This window comes from Gymnoscopelus braueri (genome assembly GCF_963280865.1).
Source record: "Gymnoscopelus braueri genome assembly, chromosome: 16".
In the NCBI taxonomy this organism is placed as follows: Eukaryota; Metazoa; Chordata; class Actinopteri; order Myctophiformes; family Myctophidae; genus Gymnoscopelus; species Gymnoscopelus braueri.
In genome coordinates, this window is record NC_137616.1 from 5,916,743 (window position 1) to 5,938,165 (window position 21,423).

At 40.1% G+C, this 21,423-nt stretch overlaps 1 protein-coding gene across 1 annotated transcript; it reads left to right on the forward strand.

Annotated features, from left to right (window-relative positions):
- Window positions 1-14,594: 14,594 nt before the first annotated feature.
- Window positions 14,595-14,825, forward strand: LOC308103229 (cytochrome c oxidase subunit 6C-1-like; the record flags this gene model as incomplete). Its single annotated transcript, XM_080453130.1, has 1 exon — window positions 14,595-14,825. The coding sequence occupies one exon, from the start codon at window positions 14,595-14,597 to the stop codon at window positions 14,823-14,825; it is 231 nt and encodes a 76-aa protein (XP_080309256.1).
- Window positions 14,826-21,423: the final 6,598 nt, after the last annotated feature.

The window sequence follows — 21,423 nt, forward strand, 5'->3', positions numbered from 1 at the left end:
ACGGTATACCGTTGGCGCTGTCGGGCAGAAACCTCTTATCTCCATATTTGAACTTTATTTTTTTCTTTCCTAAATTAACGCCCTACTTGATCATACTACAGCGTCACACAGAAAAAAAGCATCAAAAGTAGCAGATCTGCAAGCTCGAAGCACGGCGCGAAGCGGCAAAACAAGCTTGTAGATCTGCTGCTGCTGCTGTTGATGCTGTTAAATATGGAGATAAGAGGTTTCTGCCCGGACAGCAACGATATCTCCATCCACATCCATAAGAATGGAATAAAGAATAAATAAGAATGGATGACCAGAGGGGGGCGATACCAAAAGCCAGTGGTGGAAAAAGTACTCAAATGTTTTACTTAAGTAAAAGTATCAATACTGCAATGTAGAAGTACAAGTAAAAGTCTGGTGTTCAAAATTTACTTGAGTGAAAGTACAAACATATTGGTATCAAAATGTTCTTAAAGGGTTAGTTCAGATTTGTTGAGTATTTTCTGTAGGAAATACTTACCATTAATGTAGTGGTTGCAAAGGTATTAATTGATTGCCCGAGTCCCGTGGTCAGAGTTCTGGTCCGGTTCTGATGAATATGAAGTCGTTCCAGTAGATTAGTAGATTTGGTGGGGGCCGCTCATTAAAAATAAATACATTAAAAAAACTAGCGTAATTTGTATTATTGACCTATTTCTACCATATAGTGCAGGTTTCGTTCAATTTCGACCCCTCTGTCACATTGTACTGTTTTTGTGTCATATATTTTGTGGGTGAGTAGGCTGCCGCGGCGCAGTGATTCTGGACACAAACATTAGTACCATGTGACATAGGGGTCGAAATTGAACGAAACCTGCACTATATGGTAGAAATAGGTCAACAATACAAATGACGCTAGTTTTTTAAGTTTATTTATTTTTAATGAGCGGCCCCCACCAAATCTACTAATCTACCGGAACTACTTCATATTCATCAGAACCGGACCATAACTCTGACCACGGGACTCGGGCAATCAATTAATACCTTTGCAACCACTACATTAATGGCAAGTATTTCCAACAGAAAATACTCAAAAAATCTGAACTAACCCTTTAAATTACCAAAAGTCAAAGTACTGAAATGTTTGAAAATAGCAGATCTACAAGCTCACAACGTGTCACGATGCGACGCGTTGTGAGCTTGTAGATCGGCTATTTTCAAATAGCCTAGGTATAAAATAGGGCTAAAGTGGTTAATGCATGTTTTATAATGTAATCATTTATCTGCAAAGTAACTAGTAACTAAAGTTTTCAAATAATCGTAGTGGAGTAAAAGTACAATATTTGCCTCTGAGATGTAGTGGAGTAGAAGTAAAAGTATTGGAAATTGGAAATACTCAAGTAAAGTACAAATACCTCAGAATTGTACTTAAGTACAGTACTTGAGTGCATGTACTTAGTTACTTTCCACCACTACTAAAAGCAGAGGCATGCCCCTGACCGTCCCTAAAGGTGATTAATGCATAGCTGCGTCCTCATCACAAAGTTGATAGAGTTCATCATCTAGTAAATCCGGAACTCTACAACAACAACAAAAAAGAAAAATCCAATCGGTTGTTTACGTGAATCCCAATCTCCGCCTCAGGAGATTGCGGGGACCCTTACTAAAAAGTCTCAGACTCTTATTTTGGTTTTTTACCGCTGTTTATTTTTTGCACCCGCGCAGCAAATCAGAGGGCATGTCCTCCCCAGCACGGCCCGCATCAAATGCAAACATGCGTTTTACAACTCAGGGAGAGAGAGAGGCGGGTTTGCAGTCATGTCAGCACATTTTTTGCTTTTTGGCACTCGGGGACGACGACACAAAACGACAGGGAGGAACATTTTATTCCATATCACATATTCAGCGAATCATTAACCCATTTAGACCGGGAAAGAATCTGTGTTATTTTTAGATTTCTTTAGGCTATTCAAAAATAGCAGATCTACAAGCTCGTAGCGCGGCACTCTGTGATTTTTTTTGCAAATCTTTGAATATATATATATTTTTTAAGGCAAACATTTGTAACTCAAATCTTTGCTTCTGGGGGATTCTACAAAATGTCTTCTAAATCCTAACAGTTTTTTGAAAAACACATGTTTCTATGTCAGTGGTTCTCAAACGTTTTCCTGTCAAGGACCCCCAAAAATGATTTGTATTTGGCCGCCAACCCCCATCTCAAAATATGTTGTTCCAGGGACCCCCCAGAAGCAAAGGTTTGAGTTAAAAATGTTTGCTTTAAAAATATATATATATTCAAATATTTGCACAAATGTTCAAGATTTAGAAAAAATAGCAGATCTACAAGCTTGCATATCTGCTATTTTTGTACAGCCAAAGAAATTTAAAAATGACAGATTCTTTCCCGGACTTAATGGATTAATGCATCATAGTGAAAGTCAGCACTGCTGACTACCGCTGTTTCAATTCATTGTCATTTGCACGAAGCCTTGTTTCATCTGGGGATCATCACAGAAATAACCCACCAAACTAAACTAAGACTGTTGCAAGATTCAAAAGGGAAATGTTAATCCATGTGGTTTAAACCACATGAGCCTTAACGCCCCTATTAATTCACAGAACAGCCATTCTCAACCTGTGAGAATCACTTATCGTTTTAGCCAAGTTGACCTTAACGTCCAAGTGCACCATTTTACATTACATTTATGTATGTATATAATAACCAATCAATGTGCCACATTGTGAGCTTGTAGACATTTGGTGTAGAGGGAAAAAAGGAGGAGGCCAAATATAGACCGGTCAACAAAGTACAGTTTGTATATATGGGGTTTAAGTTTCCCCCTAAGTTTTTCATCAAACAGTGTAGCGCTGTGATTTAAATGTGTACATCATGACTCACAATATTTAGCTTGTAAACAACATTTTTTTATGTTTTACACCTGTAATCTTGTGGTGTGACAAATAAAGTTGATTCACAACAAGGCGAGGTGACGGGAAAATGGACAGTTTACTCTCCTCCACCTCCACCTGTAAAATAAAATCTAATTCAAAATGGTATGTAGAGCCTAGATTTGACAAGCGACTACAGAGTCACAGCGTGACTGTCCCTCCAGATGATGGATTAGGATAATCATGTCACGGTTAGAGAGGAGCTTACATTTGTTCACTTTTCCCTTAAAATATATATTTTTTGTCAGAAATGGAGGCATTGTTTCTGTGTTCCGTCCGTCCGTCCGTCCGTCCGTCCGTCCGTCTGTACAGTGTATATGTATATGTATATGTATATGTATGAATGGACATACTGTACGAATGTACGTTCCAACATTGTGATCTGGGGAACGCCTTGGGGGAATTTCATGACATTTGGCACAAACGACCACTCGGACACATAGGGTGATCATTCAATTCAACTCAAACTGTATTCCAGACACACAGGGGGTCCATAGCATCCATACAAATCCATCAATACAAAATCCATCCCTACAAATCATCAGGGGTCATCAATATGTCCGTACGCAGACAAATGTGTCCGTGGCAAAGACTTGGTCTCGTCCGTGGCAAATTTTAGATTTTATTTTTTACACACCATAATGTTCTTATTTTGATCATGAGACCCAATTACTGAATATCAGAATATGTATGACACTGATTTACTACGTCACTATGGCACTAGGATAGTGGTTCTAAAACAACAAAGAAAAGTAGTGGTTCTCAAATGTTTTATTTGCAAGGACCCCCTTAACTCTGAGAGTGTACAAATAGAACCAAATGGACCCGTAAGGGTCCATTTGGTTCCATTTGTACACTCTTAGAGTTACTTCCATTTGTACACTCTCGGAGTTCTTTATGTGTTTCTGGTAATGTTATTGTCCACTAATTTTGTATGTCTGTGGCAAAATTTACCAAAATGTCCACCACAAGCCAGCATGGCGATGACCCCTGCAAATCATCAACATCACACAACAAATGAACCAAAAACCCTGTCAGGGTTTATCTCTCATTAATAACCCGCTCCCCATTTGATTATCCCGCTTACATGGCTACTTGATAAAGTAACCAAACAAAGGATTTCATTGCTTATACGGTAATGAAAGCATTCCATTAATTTATGCCAGGTGCGTCCAGTTTTCTGGGCTTAATGGAGTGAAAACAGTCTGGTACTCAAGCTATCTCTGTGTTGTTATTGTCTGTTTTGTATCTCTGTTTTTTATATACATGGTACATGGTTCCTCATGGTTCCTCATGCCTCCAGTGTTTCCAGAGGCATGAGGAACACCTTGCATCACTCTGTGTGATCCCTGTTAAGGCCATAATGAATGCATTCTTTGACTCCATCGGTCTACACATAAATCTAAACATAAAATTCCTCAACACAGCATGAAAGGTTGGTATATTACTGGTCACAAACATTATCACACCATCTTGGGAGTTTCAGGAATATTCAAAAAGCATCATTATATGCATGCCATGTTTTCATTTTTGCATTGCTATAACGGCACCACAAGTGGGCTGTATGTGGTGGAGTGCAATATGTTTTAAAAAGTGCTATTTTAACATTCAACACATGAACTATTTGCACACATTTTCACGATTTCTTAAAATAGCAGATCTACAAGCTCATAGCGCGGCACTATGAGCTATGAGCTTGTATATCTGCTATTTTTTTAATAGCCCAAAGAAATGAAAAAAATAAAATACACCGATGCGTTCCCGGTCTTAACACATTGAGTGCCAATCGCGTCGATCTACGCGAACCTACTTAATTGCGCAGCGTGCCAGTCGCGTAGTTTTTTTTTTTTACTCACAGGTTCACATTTCATTGTAGGCCTCGTTCGCCACGACACATTTCATTGTAGCACCACCGGAAACGGAATTATCCATATCCGGAGATTTTCGTTCTCATCCGCCTCCACTCTAAAGCGGAAACTAAATCTCCATTTTCTCGGTTGTTGTTTTTCTCATCGCTGATCGCCGTTTAGCATAAACCGCTGTAGCTTCAAGATGGCGGATCGGCGATCAAAACGGTCTTCGCTGGGCATCTCACACAGATCCCCTGTGTGTTTACAAACAGTTGAACGCGCGATTTTAACGGATTTAGCGATGTCTGTGGCGACGTGAAAAAAACAACAATAAATCGCTGGCACTGGTGAGTTTTATGATATTAAACTCTGGCATGGAATGTGTTGTTAATGAGTTAAGGCTAAAACGATAAACACAAAAATGTCCTGGGGACTCGTTTCCATGGTGGTCCTACAGTATGTGCCATAAATAACGTTGCTATTCCTCATCAGCTTGCATCTGGCATTCCAGAGAGCCTGTTGTGGTGGTTGCCCTTTGGCATTGCCCGAGATACAGTCTGCTTGATGGTATTACCCATAAGAAAGTTTTCTGGGGAGGACAGGATTAAACGATGGCGAGGGTTTTAACCCATTAAAACCGAGAACGCATCTGTGTAACCACTTTAACCATTCTTTTATACTTTGGCTATTCAAAAATAGCAGATATACAAGCACATATAGCGCAGCTATGAGCTTGTAGATCTGCTATTTTTTGTTTAAACATGACAATTTGTGCAAATCTTTGAATATATATATATTTTAAAGCGAACATTTTTAACTCAAATCTTTGCTTCTGGGGGGTCCCTGGAACTAAATATTTTGTTTTCCGCGGCCAAATACATATCATTTTGGGGGTCCTTGACATGGAAAAGTTTGAGAACCACTGATATAGAAACATACGTTTTTCAAAAAACTGTAGGATTTTTGAAGAAATTTGTAGAATCCCCAGATGCAAAGATTTGAATTACAAATGTTTGCTCTAAAAATATATACAGTATATTCAAAGATTTGCAGACATTTTCACGATTAAAAAAAAATAGCTCATAGCCCGAAATAGCTCAGTGCTCGGTGCCGCGCTACGAGCTTGTAGATCTGCTATTTTTTGAATAGCCCAAATAAATCTAAAAATGACATAGATGCATTCCCGGTCTTAATGGTTTAAGACCCACATGGCTCTGGGGCGCCTAAAGCGTTTGGAAAAGTTGATTTATAAGCCAAGTGTTACGGAGCGTGTGGTCGGGAATGCCAACGCCATCATTCCAAACAAGCCCAGGGCTGTGTGCGTGTGCCTCCGGATCCTTTCCCATATATATATATATGTTCATATAATTTCATTCCATGCCACAGATATAGAGGCGCTACTCTTCAAAGGGGATATAAATTGATCTCTCTATTCCCGCAGAGTGGTGGAAAAAGTACTCAGATTTTTTGACTTAAGTAAAAGTATCAATACTGCAATGTAGGTCCAGAATTTAAAAAAAAACTTGCGTAAAAGTACAGAAGTATTGGTATCAAAATGTACTTAAAGTACAAAAAGTAAAAGTACTCATTATGCAGAATGTCCTATTTCACAAGTTTTCAAATGTATTAAAAATCTTTTGAAAATAGCAGATCTACAAGCTCACAATGCGTCGCATCGCGACGCATTGTGAGCTTAATCAAAATCTACACAGTAACTATTACGTTTTCACTTTTCAAATAATTGTAGTGAGTAAAAAGTACAATATTTGGATCCGAGATGTAGTGGAGTAAAAGTAAAAGTATAGACAGTTGGAAATTTACTCCAGTAAAGTAAAAGTACCTCAAAATTGTACTTAAGTACAGCACTTGAGTAAAAGTACTTAGTTACCTTACACCACTGCCTAATATGTTCATATAATTTCATTCAATGCCACAGATATAGAGGCGAGCTACTCTTCAAAGGGATATAAAATGATCTCTCTATTCCGGCTGTGCTGTGCATTAGAAGTGGAACCTTTTTTTCAGAGGCACGGATGGAGGGAGGAAGGGTCTGCATTTATACTTTATTGCGCACGGTGCCGCGTGCCCAAAAAAATATAACTGATCTACACGCTCGCAACGCGTGGCAATGTCGACACGTTGTGAGCTTACAGATCGGCTATTTCCTTGCTCGTGACACCAGCGTACGATCGGGCGTAATGGATCGCGCTTAACTCATTAGGACCGGGAATGCATCTATGTGTCGTTTTAAGATTTCTTTGGCTATTCAAAAATAGCAGATCTACAAGCTCAGCGCTATGAGCTTGTAGATCTGCTATTGTTTGAAAAATCGTGAAAATTAGTGCAAATCTATATATATATTTATTTTTAAGCGTTAAACGTTTTTAACTCAAATCTTTGCTTCTGGGGTCCCTGGAACAACATATTTTGAGATGGGGGTCCACGGCCAGATACACGTCATTTTGGGGGTCCTTGACATGAAAAAAGTTTGAGAACCAGGATTAGGATTTAGAAGACATTTGAAGAATCCCCAGAAGCAAAGATTTTAGTTAAAAATGTTCACTTTAAAAAATTATATATATATATTCAATGATTTGCAAAAAATGTTCAATATTTTTTTGAAATAGCACATATACAAGCTCGTAGCGCGGCACTCAGTGCCACGCTACGAGCTTGTATATCTGTATATCAGCTTGTATATCTTTTTGAATAGCACAAAGAAATCTAAAAATGACACACGCAGATGCAGTTCCCGGTCTCAATGGCTTAAAGCAAGGGGTGCAGCGAGACAAAAAATTCCATGCGTTCAAACGGCATACAGGCCTCAGTGAAAATTAACGGGCACCAAAGCGTGGAGCTTTTCTGCAAAGGGGGAAAAATCATTTGCATAATGGGAAAGAAGTCAGACTTGGGAGCTGAGAGCTCCTCTATACTGTCATCGGTGAACTAGGGAGCACAGCAGGGCCAGATCAGATAAAGGGACCAATATCGGCCGTGGTCTAAGTGGAAGATGAATGCCTGCAATATATATATATATATATATATATATATATATATATATATATATATATATATATGTATATATATATATATATATATATATATGTATATATATATATATATATACATATATATATATACGCCTCCTATACACGCCTCCTTTTTGCTAGCTGCCACCTGGCCCGCTTCACCCCTTGAAACGATTTACCAACAATCCATGAGCCCTCTCCGAGCCAATATACCCTCATGAATCGACTTGTTGGAAGGCTCATTAAGACCACACAACGGTCTACCGTCAGCGTGCCGGCTGTGAATAAGACAAAGGCTGATCTTTTTGATCTTTTTAATTTGGGCCCCCAAAAAGAAATGTCGGATGTTTTACGTTTCGAAAGAAATACATTAATTGAGCCCGAATCTTCCGTTCGATGGATATGCACTGCAGCCTATAACACATAGCAACCCCCCCCCCCCCCCCCCAACAGGCCAAAACTTCAAACCCGCGGCACTCGCTAGTTTATGGCACAATTATGCCGCAGATCTACAAAGCCCCATTCAAAGTGATTTCTGCTTCAGTGAATGCACACGGGGCCAGAGCAAATTAGGAATCGATACCGTTGCTGCATCAGTGGTTGACAATAACATTTCTAAGTGCATCATATTGTGGGGTTTCACACCCGGGGAACAGAACAGAACGGCAGCAGCTGTTCAGCAGGGCTTTGGAGGATAGGCAACAGTACAGTCAGTGGTGGAAAAAGTACTCACATTTTCGACTTAAGTAAAAGTATCAATACTGCAATGTAGAAATACTCTGTTACAAGTAAAAGTCCGGAATTTAAAATTGACTGGAGTAAAAGTAGAAAAGTATAGGTATCAAAATGTTTGAAAATAGCAGATCTACAAGCTCACAACATTGTGAGCTTGTAGATCGGCCATTTCAAATAGCCTATGTATAAAATTGGTAAAGTGGTTCATGTATGTTTTATAATATAATAATTTATATCTGCAAAGTTACTAAAATGTTCAAATAATTCTAGTGGAGTAAAAGTACAATATTTGAGGTGTAGTGGGGTAGAAATAAAAGTTTTGAAAATTGGAAATACTCCAGTAAAGTAAAAAAAAATCCTCAAAAGTTTACTTAAGTAAAGTACTTGATTAAATGTACTTAGTTACTTTACATCACTGCAGTACAGTAGTATGCACATGAAAGCATCTGAGGAGCCGCGGCGCTCAAAGCGTGTCACGCTTGCATGATTTATAGACCCTCGGCTTTGCTTCATGTAGGCCTCATATGATGTATGTGTACACTTACCAAGAAACAAGGTATATAGGCTAGGAAATGAGGATCGAAGAGGAGGATGATGTACCCGACCATCATGCATTTTTCAAGGGGCTTCAGGGGACGGCCATGCCATGGTGGTTTCCCCCATGCTGCAGCCTGTGCAGAAAGACGCAGGGAGAAACAACAGTAAGATATACTGTATATTTTATTGGCATAGTGGAGTCATGGGGGGAGGGGGTTGCACTGATATTTCATAGAGAAAGCAACACTTTCTGATGCAAGGACTGCAACAGAGAACACCCTCTTCACAACAGATCATATACATATATATATATATATATATATATATATATATATATATATATATATATATATATATATATATATATATATATGTTGTCCGGCAGAAACCAGCTAACTCAATTTTTCCGCTTTTGCATTTTCTTCCATAAATCGGAGCTATTGAACACCCTTTACGTCTGTGTGTTAATTAAAACAAGACCAGGAGACCTGGTTCTGCCAGACCCAGAATGAAGTCCTAGTATGTAACACACCTACAAACCACTTTATACACTTAATTACATACTTGTGACATAATAATGATGTCATGAATAGTTGGACGAAAGGGGACGAAAGGGGGACAGACTTTTTTGGCTGGGGCCGGGGGACAAAGTGACCATGCCTTCGCACGACGTGTGTCCCTTCTATGCCCATGTATGGACAGACTTTTTTGGGGGACAGATTTTTTTTTGGCTGGGGCCGGAGGACAAAGTGACCATGCCCATGTATGGACGAAACAGGTACAAAGCCTCACGTAAGCCCGACCCCTTGGGTCTGGCAAAAATATTGAACCAATGAAAAGTATTAAAAAGCACTTCTGACAAAACCAGTTAACTCCATTGGATCCTCAGGCTTTCTGCTAAACCAGCTAAGTCCAGCAAAGGGGGGTGGAGTTAGCTGGTTTTGCTGACTCCAGGCACCACCCCCTTTTGACCTCCAACCCCTTTTGACCTCCAACCTCCACTTTTTGTTTTGTTTTAGTCATTTCCTGAAAAATGAACAAATTTGCAGTTAGCTGGTTTCTGCCGAACGGCAGGCAGGCAGGCAGGCAGGCAGGCAGGCAGGCAGGCAGACAGACAGACAGACAGACAGACAGACAGACAGACAGACAGACAGACAGACAGACAGACAGACAGACAGACAGACAGACAGAGACAGAGACAGAGACAGAGACAGAGACAGAGACAGACAGACAGACAGACAGACAGACAGACAGACAGACGTAAAGTGTGGGTAGACTAGTGGAGACGTCCTTCATCTTCCAAAATAGTCTAAATCAGTGGCTCTCAAACTTTTTCATGTCAAGACCCCCAAATTAATTATGTATGTGTTTGCAGACCCCCCATCCAGAAATATTTTGTGCCAGGGACCCCCACACAAGATTTGTGTTTGTGTGTTGTGGGCTTGTTGATCTGCTGTTTTCAAACATTTCAGTACTTTTACTTTTGGTACTTTAAGTACATTTTGATACCAAAACGTTTGTACTTTAGTCAATTTAGAACACCAGACTTTTACTTGTAACAGAGTACTTCTACATTGCAGTATTGATACTTTTAATTAAGTAAAACATTTGAATACTTTTTCCACCACTGATGGTGACTGCTGACAGCAGGTATACTGCGTTATATAGTATATGGCGTCCGTTGTGTGCATTGGACCGGGGAGGGACTTCCCAGCAGGCCTCAGGGCACGCACACACATTTTAGTTATTGTTTTATTGTCGTTTAATTAAGTGGTTTGTCATGGGAATGCGTTGGGAGGGAATTAAATGTGTTGTGTTATCGTTTATGTTTGACCGTGGAGGATACAAATGGTTGCAGGGAGTAAGTACTGCGCTCCCTTCAAAAAGCTCCAGAGTTGAGTGAGTGGTTGGAGACCAAAGTGTTACAAATAAAAGAGTGTCCCTATCAGTCACTGTCATCAATTCCTCTGCTGAATGTGAGCCCACCAGTGTTGCCATGTCCGCTTATTATAAGCGACTTTGGGCAGTTTTTTCTTAAATATTGGTATAATGTTGGTGTAATATTGGTATTGAAATATTGGTTGCGTTTTTTTGGGGATTGTTTCCTACAGTACATTAAATGTTGTTTAAACCAGCGGTTCTCAAACTTTTTCATGTCAAGGACCCCCAAATTAATCTTAATACATGTAGTTGTCCACGTATCCCATGTTCATGTCAAGGACCCCCAAATTAATCTTAATACATGTAGTGTTGTCCACGTATCCCAATCTGAAAACAGTTTGTGCCAGGGACCCCATACCAGATTTGTGATTTTAAAATGTAAATTTTCACTTTCCCAAGATTCTTTTTGAACATAGCAGATCTATAAGCTCACAGCGCATTGCAACGCATCATGGCGATGCGTTGTGAGCTCATAGATCGGTTAAAGTGCTTGTGTGTTAGTCGCTTCTTTTGGGCTTGTTTTCATAGACCTGGTTGCTAACCCCAGCATTCATTTTCTGGGGGGGGGACATTGGGCACAAATGGCTGATTAACGAGCTCACAACCCATTGTGCCGGGAGCTTGTTGATCAGCAATTTTTGGCGAAGAGATTTTGGTGTAGACAGGGGGAAAAAGCGGTCCAAGTACAGGGCCAACTCAGGTTCAGTTTAGTCTAGATGGTTTAAGTGGCTAGCCAATCTTGTGCAGTCAACCGGTCGATGCTAGCTGTTTTTAGCTAGCAAACGTCAGACAATTTACCCACCAGTGTTGTTCACCTATAGCCCATACCTTTTCCCCATTGGGAGAAGCAAGTAGACCATGTGTTTTTAGTTGACTGTAACCATTAATGTTTAGCATGCTAAGCCTATTTCTGCATTTCTGTCACCCTGTGGTGGAAATATCGTGGTGTTTTGACTAGCCAAACAACGCCCTACCATTCCTCTTGCACGCGTTTGTGCATCAAGGCCATATAATCTGAAATAGGAATACTTGGAGCAGATTGCCATGCCACCAACTAGAATTGGCCTTGTGGTAGGTTTCATGAAATTCATTGATTTAACCATTCAACAGCCTCTGAAAGACAAAATAACAACACAAGACATTTTCTTCACATCATTATTAAACTCATCCTTGCACAATGTAGGGAATCGGAGCATATAGTTGTAGGCCTACAAGATGCAAAACTCTCTCTCTCTCTCTCTCTCTCTCTCTCTCTCTCTCTCTCCTCCAGTGGTTTTCAACCAGTGGTCCGGGGACCACCAGTGGTCCTTGGGGGGTACCAAGGGGTCCCCAGCAAAATTAGTCAACATGGCGTCAGAATAATTTTAACCACTTAGCTTTGGCTATTCAAAAATAGCAGATCTACAAGCTCATAGTGCAGCACAGAGTGCCTAGCTATGAGCTTGTAGATCTGCTATTTTTGAAAATTCTCAAAGATGTGTGCATATCTTTGAATATATTTATTTCAAGAGAAATTTTTTAACTCAAATCTTTGCTTCTGGGGGTCCCTGGAACAAAACATATTCTGATAGGGGTCCGTGGCTGAATGTATATCAATTTAGGGATCCTTGGCATGAAAAAGCCATTGAAAACCACTGCTCTGCTCCATTCAGCACCTGGGACAGTGCCACGCAGCCCAACGTATGCAGTAGTATGCATGCACCACTATAACTCTATGGCATGCACACACAGCCTAAACATGATCTGTCCACGGTCCTGATCATTTCAGCACCCCGGAGAGCGCCACACAGCCCTATGCAGTATAAACACAGCCTACATGGATCTGTCCATGGTTCTGACCAGTGGTGGAAAAAAGTACTCAAATGTTTTACTTTAAGGCCTGAGTCCGATTCTTAAACAGATCTTTGAAAAAAATATAAAAAATATTTTTTCACAATAAAAAAAAAATAGCAGATCTACAAGCTCGTAGCGCGGCACTCGGTGCCGCGCTATGAGCTTGTAGATCTGCTATTTTTGAATAGCCAAAGAAATCTAAAGTGACACAGATGCGTTCCAGGTATTTATGGGTTAAGTAAAAGTAGCAATACTGCAATGTAGAAGTAGGCCTACTCTGTTCCAAGTGAAAGTCCGGAATTCAAAATGTACTTGAGTAAAAGTACAAAAGTATTGGTGTCAAAATGTACTTAAAGTACCAAAAGTAAAAGTACTAAAACGTTTGGAAATAGCCGATCTACAAGCTCACAGCGTGTCGCGATGCAACACGTTGTGAGCTTGTAGATCTGCTATTTTCAAATAGCCATATATAAAACAGAGCTAAAGTGGTTAGTGTATGTTTTATAATGTAATATTTTATATCTGCAAAGTAACTACTAACTAAAGTTTTCAAATAATTGTAGTAGTAGTAGTAGTAGTAGTACAATATTTGCCTCTGAGATGTAGTGGAGTAGAAGCAAAAGTATAGACAATTGGAAATACTCCAGTGAAGTAAAAGTACCTTAAAATTGTACTTGAGTAAATGTACTTAGTTACTTTACGCCACTGGAACCATGTGTTGAATGCTGCATGTACAGAGGGAAAAGAGACTGGATCAGATAATAAGCTTCAAATATGTTATGGGGGGGAAGCTTCAAAGAAGGTGTTTCATTACTCTCTCTGTTCCAATATTTTTATCAAACAAAAAGGTAGACGATACACCACGAGCGTGACAATACATAGGGCACAACATAACACCAAATAACAATACAATAAAGACACAATCTTTATTGTAAAGCTAGAATGAAGACAAATCATAAAATACTTATGCACACCATAATACAGTATATAATAATCATCATCACCATATTGCTGCTGCCAACAACATCTCTCCCATATACAGCTCAGCCATTTGTATCCATCCCCTGCATCCCCTGATATCAACCCAATATATCGGTTTTCCATGGTTGCCAACGTTGCTATTCAGAGCCCTTAGAGCAATGGTGCTCAAGTGGGGTCCGGGGACCCCCTGGGGTCCTCGGAGGGGTTCCAGGGGGTCTCCAGCAAAAGTAGTTGATACAGCATCACAATCATTTTAACCACTTCATCCATTTATATGTTGGGCTATTCAAAAATAGCAGATCTACAAGCTTGCAGCGTGTCACTTTGTGCCACACTGCAAGCTTGTCAATCTGCTATTTTTGATGTTGTGTGGAAAATGTATAATTTATAATTCACTTTTGAACACAAATCTCTTCTGGGGCTCCCCGTCTGGCACGACACATTTTCAGATGGGGGTCTGCGGCCAAAATACATATCAGTTTGGGGGTCCTTGAGGCCAGTCTGAAATCATGGACTGACATATTTGGGAAAGAGTGACCTGAAGAATTCCATATTTGGGCGTGGCTGACTCATTGTGACATCATCATGACGACAGCGTCAGAGCCGGCCAGCTTAATAAAACCCGGACCGCAGTCTCAATGACAAACCAGACTCAACGCTAAGTTTTAAGTTCTCCGCCTTCAGGAATCTACCTCAAGGGTCTTTAACATCAAAGAGTTCCTTCCAGCACAGTGTTAGCAGCATTCTCTCTGAAGGTCTCCACCATACCACCATGTCTCTGCCCAGGCCTGCGATGAGAGGGCTGCTGGCGAAGCGCCTGCGCTTCCATGTGCCCATTATGTTCGCCCTGTCCCTGCTTGCCGCCGCCGCGTTCACGTACGGCGTGACGGATCCCAGGAAACGGGCCTACGCCGACTTCTACAAGAACTACGACGCCGCCAAGGAGTTCAACGCCATGAGGGAGGCCGGCGTCCTCGAGAGTGTCCGGCCCACTGGAGAGTAAACATTTAATTGGTGCTGTCGAGCAGAAACATCTCATCTCCATATTCTAACTTTTTGTGTTTTGTCAAACAAAAGTAGCACAAGTTTGGTATACTTTTGAATTTGACAAAACAGTTTTGGACATATGAGGTTTCCACCCAATACTTCTCCATTGTGCATTCCCCTCTGAAGCCAAGGTTCTTCCTATCCTATGGATGTTATTTACTGATCATGTTAAATGATGTTAATTGAGAACCACTGATTCTCAATTTCAAGGACCCTCAGTATATATATGCCCATATGAACATAATGGGTTGAATCGGGCGGCCCTGGATAACTCAAGCCCCCAGAACCCAGTGGTTGCATTGAAGCGCATTGGACATGCTGGCCATTCATAGGTACTGCAGCTTGGGGCCACCGCGGCGGCTCCGTCAGAATCCTTCCGCTCCTCGGCGTTTCATTCATAAAACCGTCACTCGGTTCCCCACGGCGTCGCAAAGACTGTCCGTTGTCCGCAGGGCTCGTCCGTTCTTAATTCTTGGCTGCAGCTTACACCCGAGTCTAAACTTTGTATAACTTAGACACCGTAACGCTGGCGCCTAGGAGATCTCCTCTCTCTTCCTCTTGTCGCCTCTGATGCACAGGTTGTTTGCTCGATTCCCTCCCCCCTGAACCGCACCCTCTATTAGTAACGTAGGGTGGCACAAATCATTCAATCACCCCCTAACCAGACCCATTACCTTTCACGTGAATAGGAAATGTTCATATTGCTTTAGTGTCCAACATGTTACATATCACTCGTATATAATAACATACATAAGTCGGGCAGATGTTACATATCACACGTATAAAATAACACCCATAGATCAAGCAGATAAATATAATAAAAATAATGTGCATTTGTCACAACGCGTTGCGATGCGACGCGTTGTGAGCTTGTAGATTTCAAATAAAATCTTGCAGGGAAATTATAATAAGCAGATCTGGCAACCCTGCTTCTGTGTCCTATACTACTGGCAATGTGAGAAATTTGGCATTGATCGGTCAAGCGTTTTGCTAGATTAACTCTGGACGCACAGACAAAAGACAAGACGACTGACCCTTTCATAGACAGTCAGACTTCCCCAGAACCGTGCCATGAAAAGAAAACAAAATACACACAGGTCAGACTTCCTCCTCACACATTTTAACCACACGTTAAAATGCTCAAGAGGTGGCGGCCTAGTGGTTCAGGCGCATATCACATATTAGGTTCTGATGCAGCCTGACAACAAGTTGCAGGTGCAATTCCCGAGCCTAACGACCGGTGCTGCGTGTCACTCCCCATCTCTCTCTCCCTTTTTCCTAAAACTGTACTGATAATAATAATAATAAATAATAATAATAATAACGACAATGCATTTTATTTATAAAGCACTTACTGTAGTAGCAGTGCTACAGGGTTTAAAAGCATGGCATGAGAACAGCATAGTCAACCAAACAATTATATGGGTCCCTACTATAAGGGGTCAAATTAAAAGAAAAAGGCCCCAAGAAAAGTTAATAATACTATCTGAATAAAGGCAGAAAAGGCAGAAAAGCCCAGAAAAATTCTTTAAATAAAAGAAATGCTGAAATGGAAAAACTGTCTACTCCGTTAGATGAATGAAAAACTGGAAAAAGTAGCGGAATAGTGGCACCTCCCTCCACTTTAAGATTTGGCTTTGTTTAACAGGAGAACATTCTGGCACATCCAATTGCTGATTTGTTTCAGTGCACTTACTCAGTGTCTCATAGTGCACCAGTAATTTTAAAACCAGCGTGTTAAAAAGGTATTATCTGTCCAATTGTTCGGGACAAGTAATAACGAAGAGGAATGAGTAATGCTACTACGTTTCGTTGCTGTGGGGCAGAAACCTTGTATCTCCTTGTATATTTCAACCTTTGTTATGTTTTTCCGTAAATTAATGTCAATTAAATGTAAATGTAAAAAAATGTGTAAATGTAATGTGAATTACACTATTCCCATTACGTCAATTACACAAGAAGTGTTACACAAAAGGAATGAAAATAGCAGATTTACTATACAAGCTTTGAACATCTGCTATATTTCACTATATTTAAAGGTAGGGTAAGTGATATTTTTTGGTTAAAACAAAAAGTATTTAGTTAAAAGGTTAAAATACTATATTCTGATAGTAATCATTGCTATAGAGTGTTTTTTCAGTAACAGGAGTCTCCCCGTCTCTCCAGCTCTTTAATAAACAGAAAATACATTTTTCGGTAGGTGTCAAAATCTCAGCCAATCAGGAGAAAGAACCCATTTTTAAGCTTAATTTGTATAGTGTTCCAGTTCCAATTTTGTCTGCTCATTTCTTAGTGTCATCACTTCCAATTTCACTTGTTTAATCTGTATCCTGATTGAGTTCTCTATCCTGATTGGATAAAATTGGAAATGAAACTGAAACTGAAACGAAAATGCATTTTCTGTTTAATAAAGAGGTGGAGAGACAAGGAGACTCCTTTTACTGAACAAACACTCTATAACAATGAGTACTATCAGAATATAGAGCTATTTAACAATTATTTTAACCAACGCAAATCACTTACCCTACCTTTAAATGTTTTTTTTTTAATAATAATAATTTAAAAAAAGGAACGGTTTTGGCAGTGGTGGAAAGTACATTTACTCAAGTACTGTACTTAAAGGAGAATTTTGGACTAAAGTTTTCTTACCTTTTCTATGACGTTATGATATCTTAGGATGAATGGTACAGTAGAAAAATTTCATAACTCCACCCCTGAGCCGCCACAGCTTAAAAGGTGCGCGGATAGGCCTTAGGTTAACAGCTTTTAGGTTAACATATGTTAACAGCTTTTTTTTTTTTTTTTTTTTTTGTGAAATCTGACGTTCATAGTGACAGAACACTATGCAAAAAAAAACAAAAAAAAAACAGAAGTCTCGCTAGACGAGATTGAAATCTCGAGATTTCAATCTCGTCTAGCGAGACTTCTCTTTTTTTTGGGACAGTGTTCTGTCACTATGAACGTCAGATCTCACCAAAAAAATATTTTAAAAAAGCTATTAAAATATGTGATCTAACCTAAGGCCTATCCGCGCACCTTTTAAGCTGTGGCGGCTCAGAGGTGGAGTTATGAAATTTTTCTACTGTACCATTCATCCTAAGATATCATAACGTCATAGAAAAGGTAAGAAAACTTTAGTCCAAAATTCTCCTTTAAGTACAATTTTGAGGTATTACTTGAGTATTTCCAATACTTTTACTTGTACTTTTACTCCACTACAATTATTTGAAGTCTTTAGTTACTAGTTACTTTGTAGATTTTTATTATTATTACAAAACATACATTAACCACTTCAGCCCTATATATATATTGTTGCGATGCGACGCATTGTGAGCTTGTAGATCTGCTATTTTCAAAAGATGTTCATACATTTGAAAACTTGAAATGGGACATTCTGCATAATGAGTACTTTTACTTTTGGTACCTTAAGTACATTTTGCCAATACTTTGGTACTTTTACTCAAGTACATTTTGAATTCCAGACTTTCACTTGCAACGGAGTATGTCTACATTGCGGTATTGATAATTTTACTTAAGTAAAACATTGTGAGTAATTTTTCCACCACTGGGTTTTGGTCATACAGGGTTTCCACGCGACAGCAGCGACTTGGCAGAGCGGGCTGGCTGGGTGCTTCCTGTTCCTTTAGCAGATCCACTTTCCCTTTCTATCAACACACAGGAAGCTACAAGCAGCGCACACCGACCCGGCTCGTCCTGGGAAGAGTCATGAGTGCCATTAGGCCTTGCAGTCTGGACCCAGCAGATATCAGCAAGATTGTCGCTGTCGTCGGGCAGAAACCTTGTATCTCCATAGTTCAATGCGCTATCCCAGAATGGCCTCGAGAGGGTTATCAACGTATTAATTTCATCCAGATTAGACTACTGTAAAGCTCCTTACACACCGGGGGCGATTTTTTTCATGCGAATAATAGTTTTTTTTTTTTTTTAAACTTAAAAAGTCAATGCAAGCTTCCACTGAGCGAAAAAGGGAAGCGAAAAAGCGTCTTTTAATTATTCGGAACGAGTCAGAATTTTGCGTATATTCGCATAATCGCCGGTGTATGACCTTAACTCTCTGTATCGATCGATCACTGCTTAGGCGCTTGCAGCTGATCCAGTATGCCACCCCCCCCCCCCGTCTCCTCAGTGGAGAAAAAATAAGCAAGACCATATGACTCCCTGTCTGCTTCCGAATAGATTTTAAGATTTTAATTATTTTTTTTATCAGTTTGCTAATTTGTCTCATGTTGTTTGATCAATGGAGACATCATTGTCTTTGTGTGCCACAGGAAGGGAGGGGTGAAGACAGTGGGCTGTTGCTCTGTTGGACCTTTTCAACTAACCACAGGGGGTCCTCTGGACAAAGGATCCAGATTACAGTTTTTCACAATTGTTAACACACAAAAAGCGAAAATTCGGCACAATTTTCACAACCTTAACTTCATGTACTAATCGCTCGACCCAATTTAGCACTACTTCACACTCCCTTATCTGCATTACACTCTGACTTTCCTTCTTTACACTCTGATGTCAATTACATTATCACCTTGTTGTCCAAACACTACACACAATGATCAGTTGTTGCACACACTTCTCACATAAAATCTCAAAGCATCAATCTACAACACACCTTGTTGTCCAAACACTACACACAATGTTCAGTTGTTGCACACACTTCTCACGTAAAATCTCAAAGCATCAACCTACAACACACAAATAGTCAAATCTCTAAACATTCAGGTCTGGTGAGCAATTTGCACCACCGGGCTGCTCCAGTGCGTGAGTGGCTCCAGGACCACCCAATTCTTTCCGTTCTGTACCTTCCACCTTATTCTCCTTTCCTGAATCCCATTGAGGAGTTATTTTGAACTTGGAGGTGGAAGGTATATGAACGGAACCCACAGAGCCGGGTCCCACTGCTCCAGGCCATGGAGGAGGCTTGTGGCGACGTCACTGTTAGGGTGTGAATCTAATGCTATCTCACGATTCGATTCGATTCCGATTCTTGGGGTCACGATTCCGATTCTTTTCCGATTTTTTCAAAACAAACGATTCTCGATTAGTAAAATAAGTTTTTTTCCAATTCAAACTTGAAAAATGTCATTATACAAAAATCGTGAAAATCGATTGCAGCCCTAGTCACTGTTGAGGCCTGTCAGGGCTTCATGCGCCACTCGAGGCGTTTCTTTCAGCGTTGCTTGGACAGGGAGAACATTGCATGTGATGTGGATGAGGCTCTCTGGCCAGACGGGAACCAAAGGCTTGATGCCTAAATGTATGCCTAATGTAAAGCAATACAACTTTTTTGGCTGCATATTTGTGTTTGACTATGAAAAAAGTAGGCCTACATACACTGAGTCATTTTACAAAAGAAATTGTCAATGTCATTCATATGGTGTGTTCCATTTCTATGATTGTGTTTTCAATTTTGCCCTGCAGTGTGCTGTAAATGTTTGGTAGTGTGCAGCACATACTTATTGTGTGTACTGTAATGAATGGTATGTGTGTGTCATTTGAAAATATGGCTGTGTGTACAAAATGAAAACACGAGTTCCATTTTGTGAACAGTTAAAAGATTTGATGGCAAAGAGTCATCTTGCAAAGGCAGTGTGGGGTTTAGCATTTTGTGTGTGAGGTTTTCAGTTTTGTGTGTGCTGTTTTGAGAAAGCCGTTATTGTTTTGAGAAACGTGTGTTAACAATTGTGAAAAACTGTAACATAGTGAAGAAATGCTCACAGTAGGATCTCACTTTAGCTTAAAATGGAGACATTTTAAGACAGTTAAGACTGGGTTAAAACATTATAGGTATATCTTCATGATTCAGTTTACAACTAGAAAAAGTGCTCCTCGGAGCACAGGTCTCCGCCAGGTCAGGTAGGTTATTGTGGGCCAGCAATGTTCAGAATTTGCCATCAGGATGGAATATAAACAAATCGGACGGAACCATCCTGATCACTTGACTAGAGATAGTGTGTACTGATGTGCATGATGTTTGGACAAAATGTGTAGGAGTAATATAAAAAAGTCGGCCTCCTGGTGGCACTATAATAGGGTAATGTTAAAAGGGTGGTGTTTGTTTTTCAACGTAGTGCAAATGTGTGTGCAAAGTTCCACCGCAATCGGGCGCTGCTTGCGTTCATGATTTCACCAATTTGCGTGAAATTTGGATAAAATATGAAAGCTTAATCTCAAAATATGTGTTTTACATAAGTCGGCCTCCTGGTGGCGCTATAAAAGGCTAATGTGAAAAATGCAGGACAGATGTTTTTGCTTGGCCTCTAGGGAGTATGCGTGCAAAGTTTCACGCAGATCGGTGCAATTATAGTTAAAAACGCAAATTGGCCTTTTATAGCGCCACCATGAGGCTGATTTGAAAATGTTCAAGTGGCATTTCTTCCTCGGCCTAGTGGGAATGTGCGTGTGAAATTTCACTGAAATAGCAAGCTGCGTTCATGATTTGAGGCATTTAGTTCAAAATGGACCAATCCTGCAAACTTTGGAAGCCAACCTTAGCCAATCAGGATGGAATATGGAAAATCAGACAGATCCGTGTT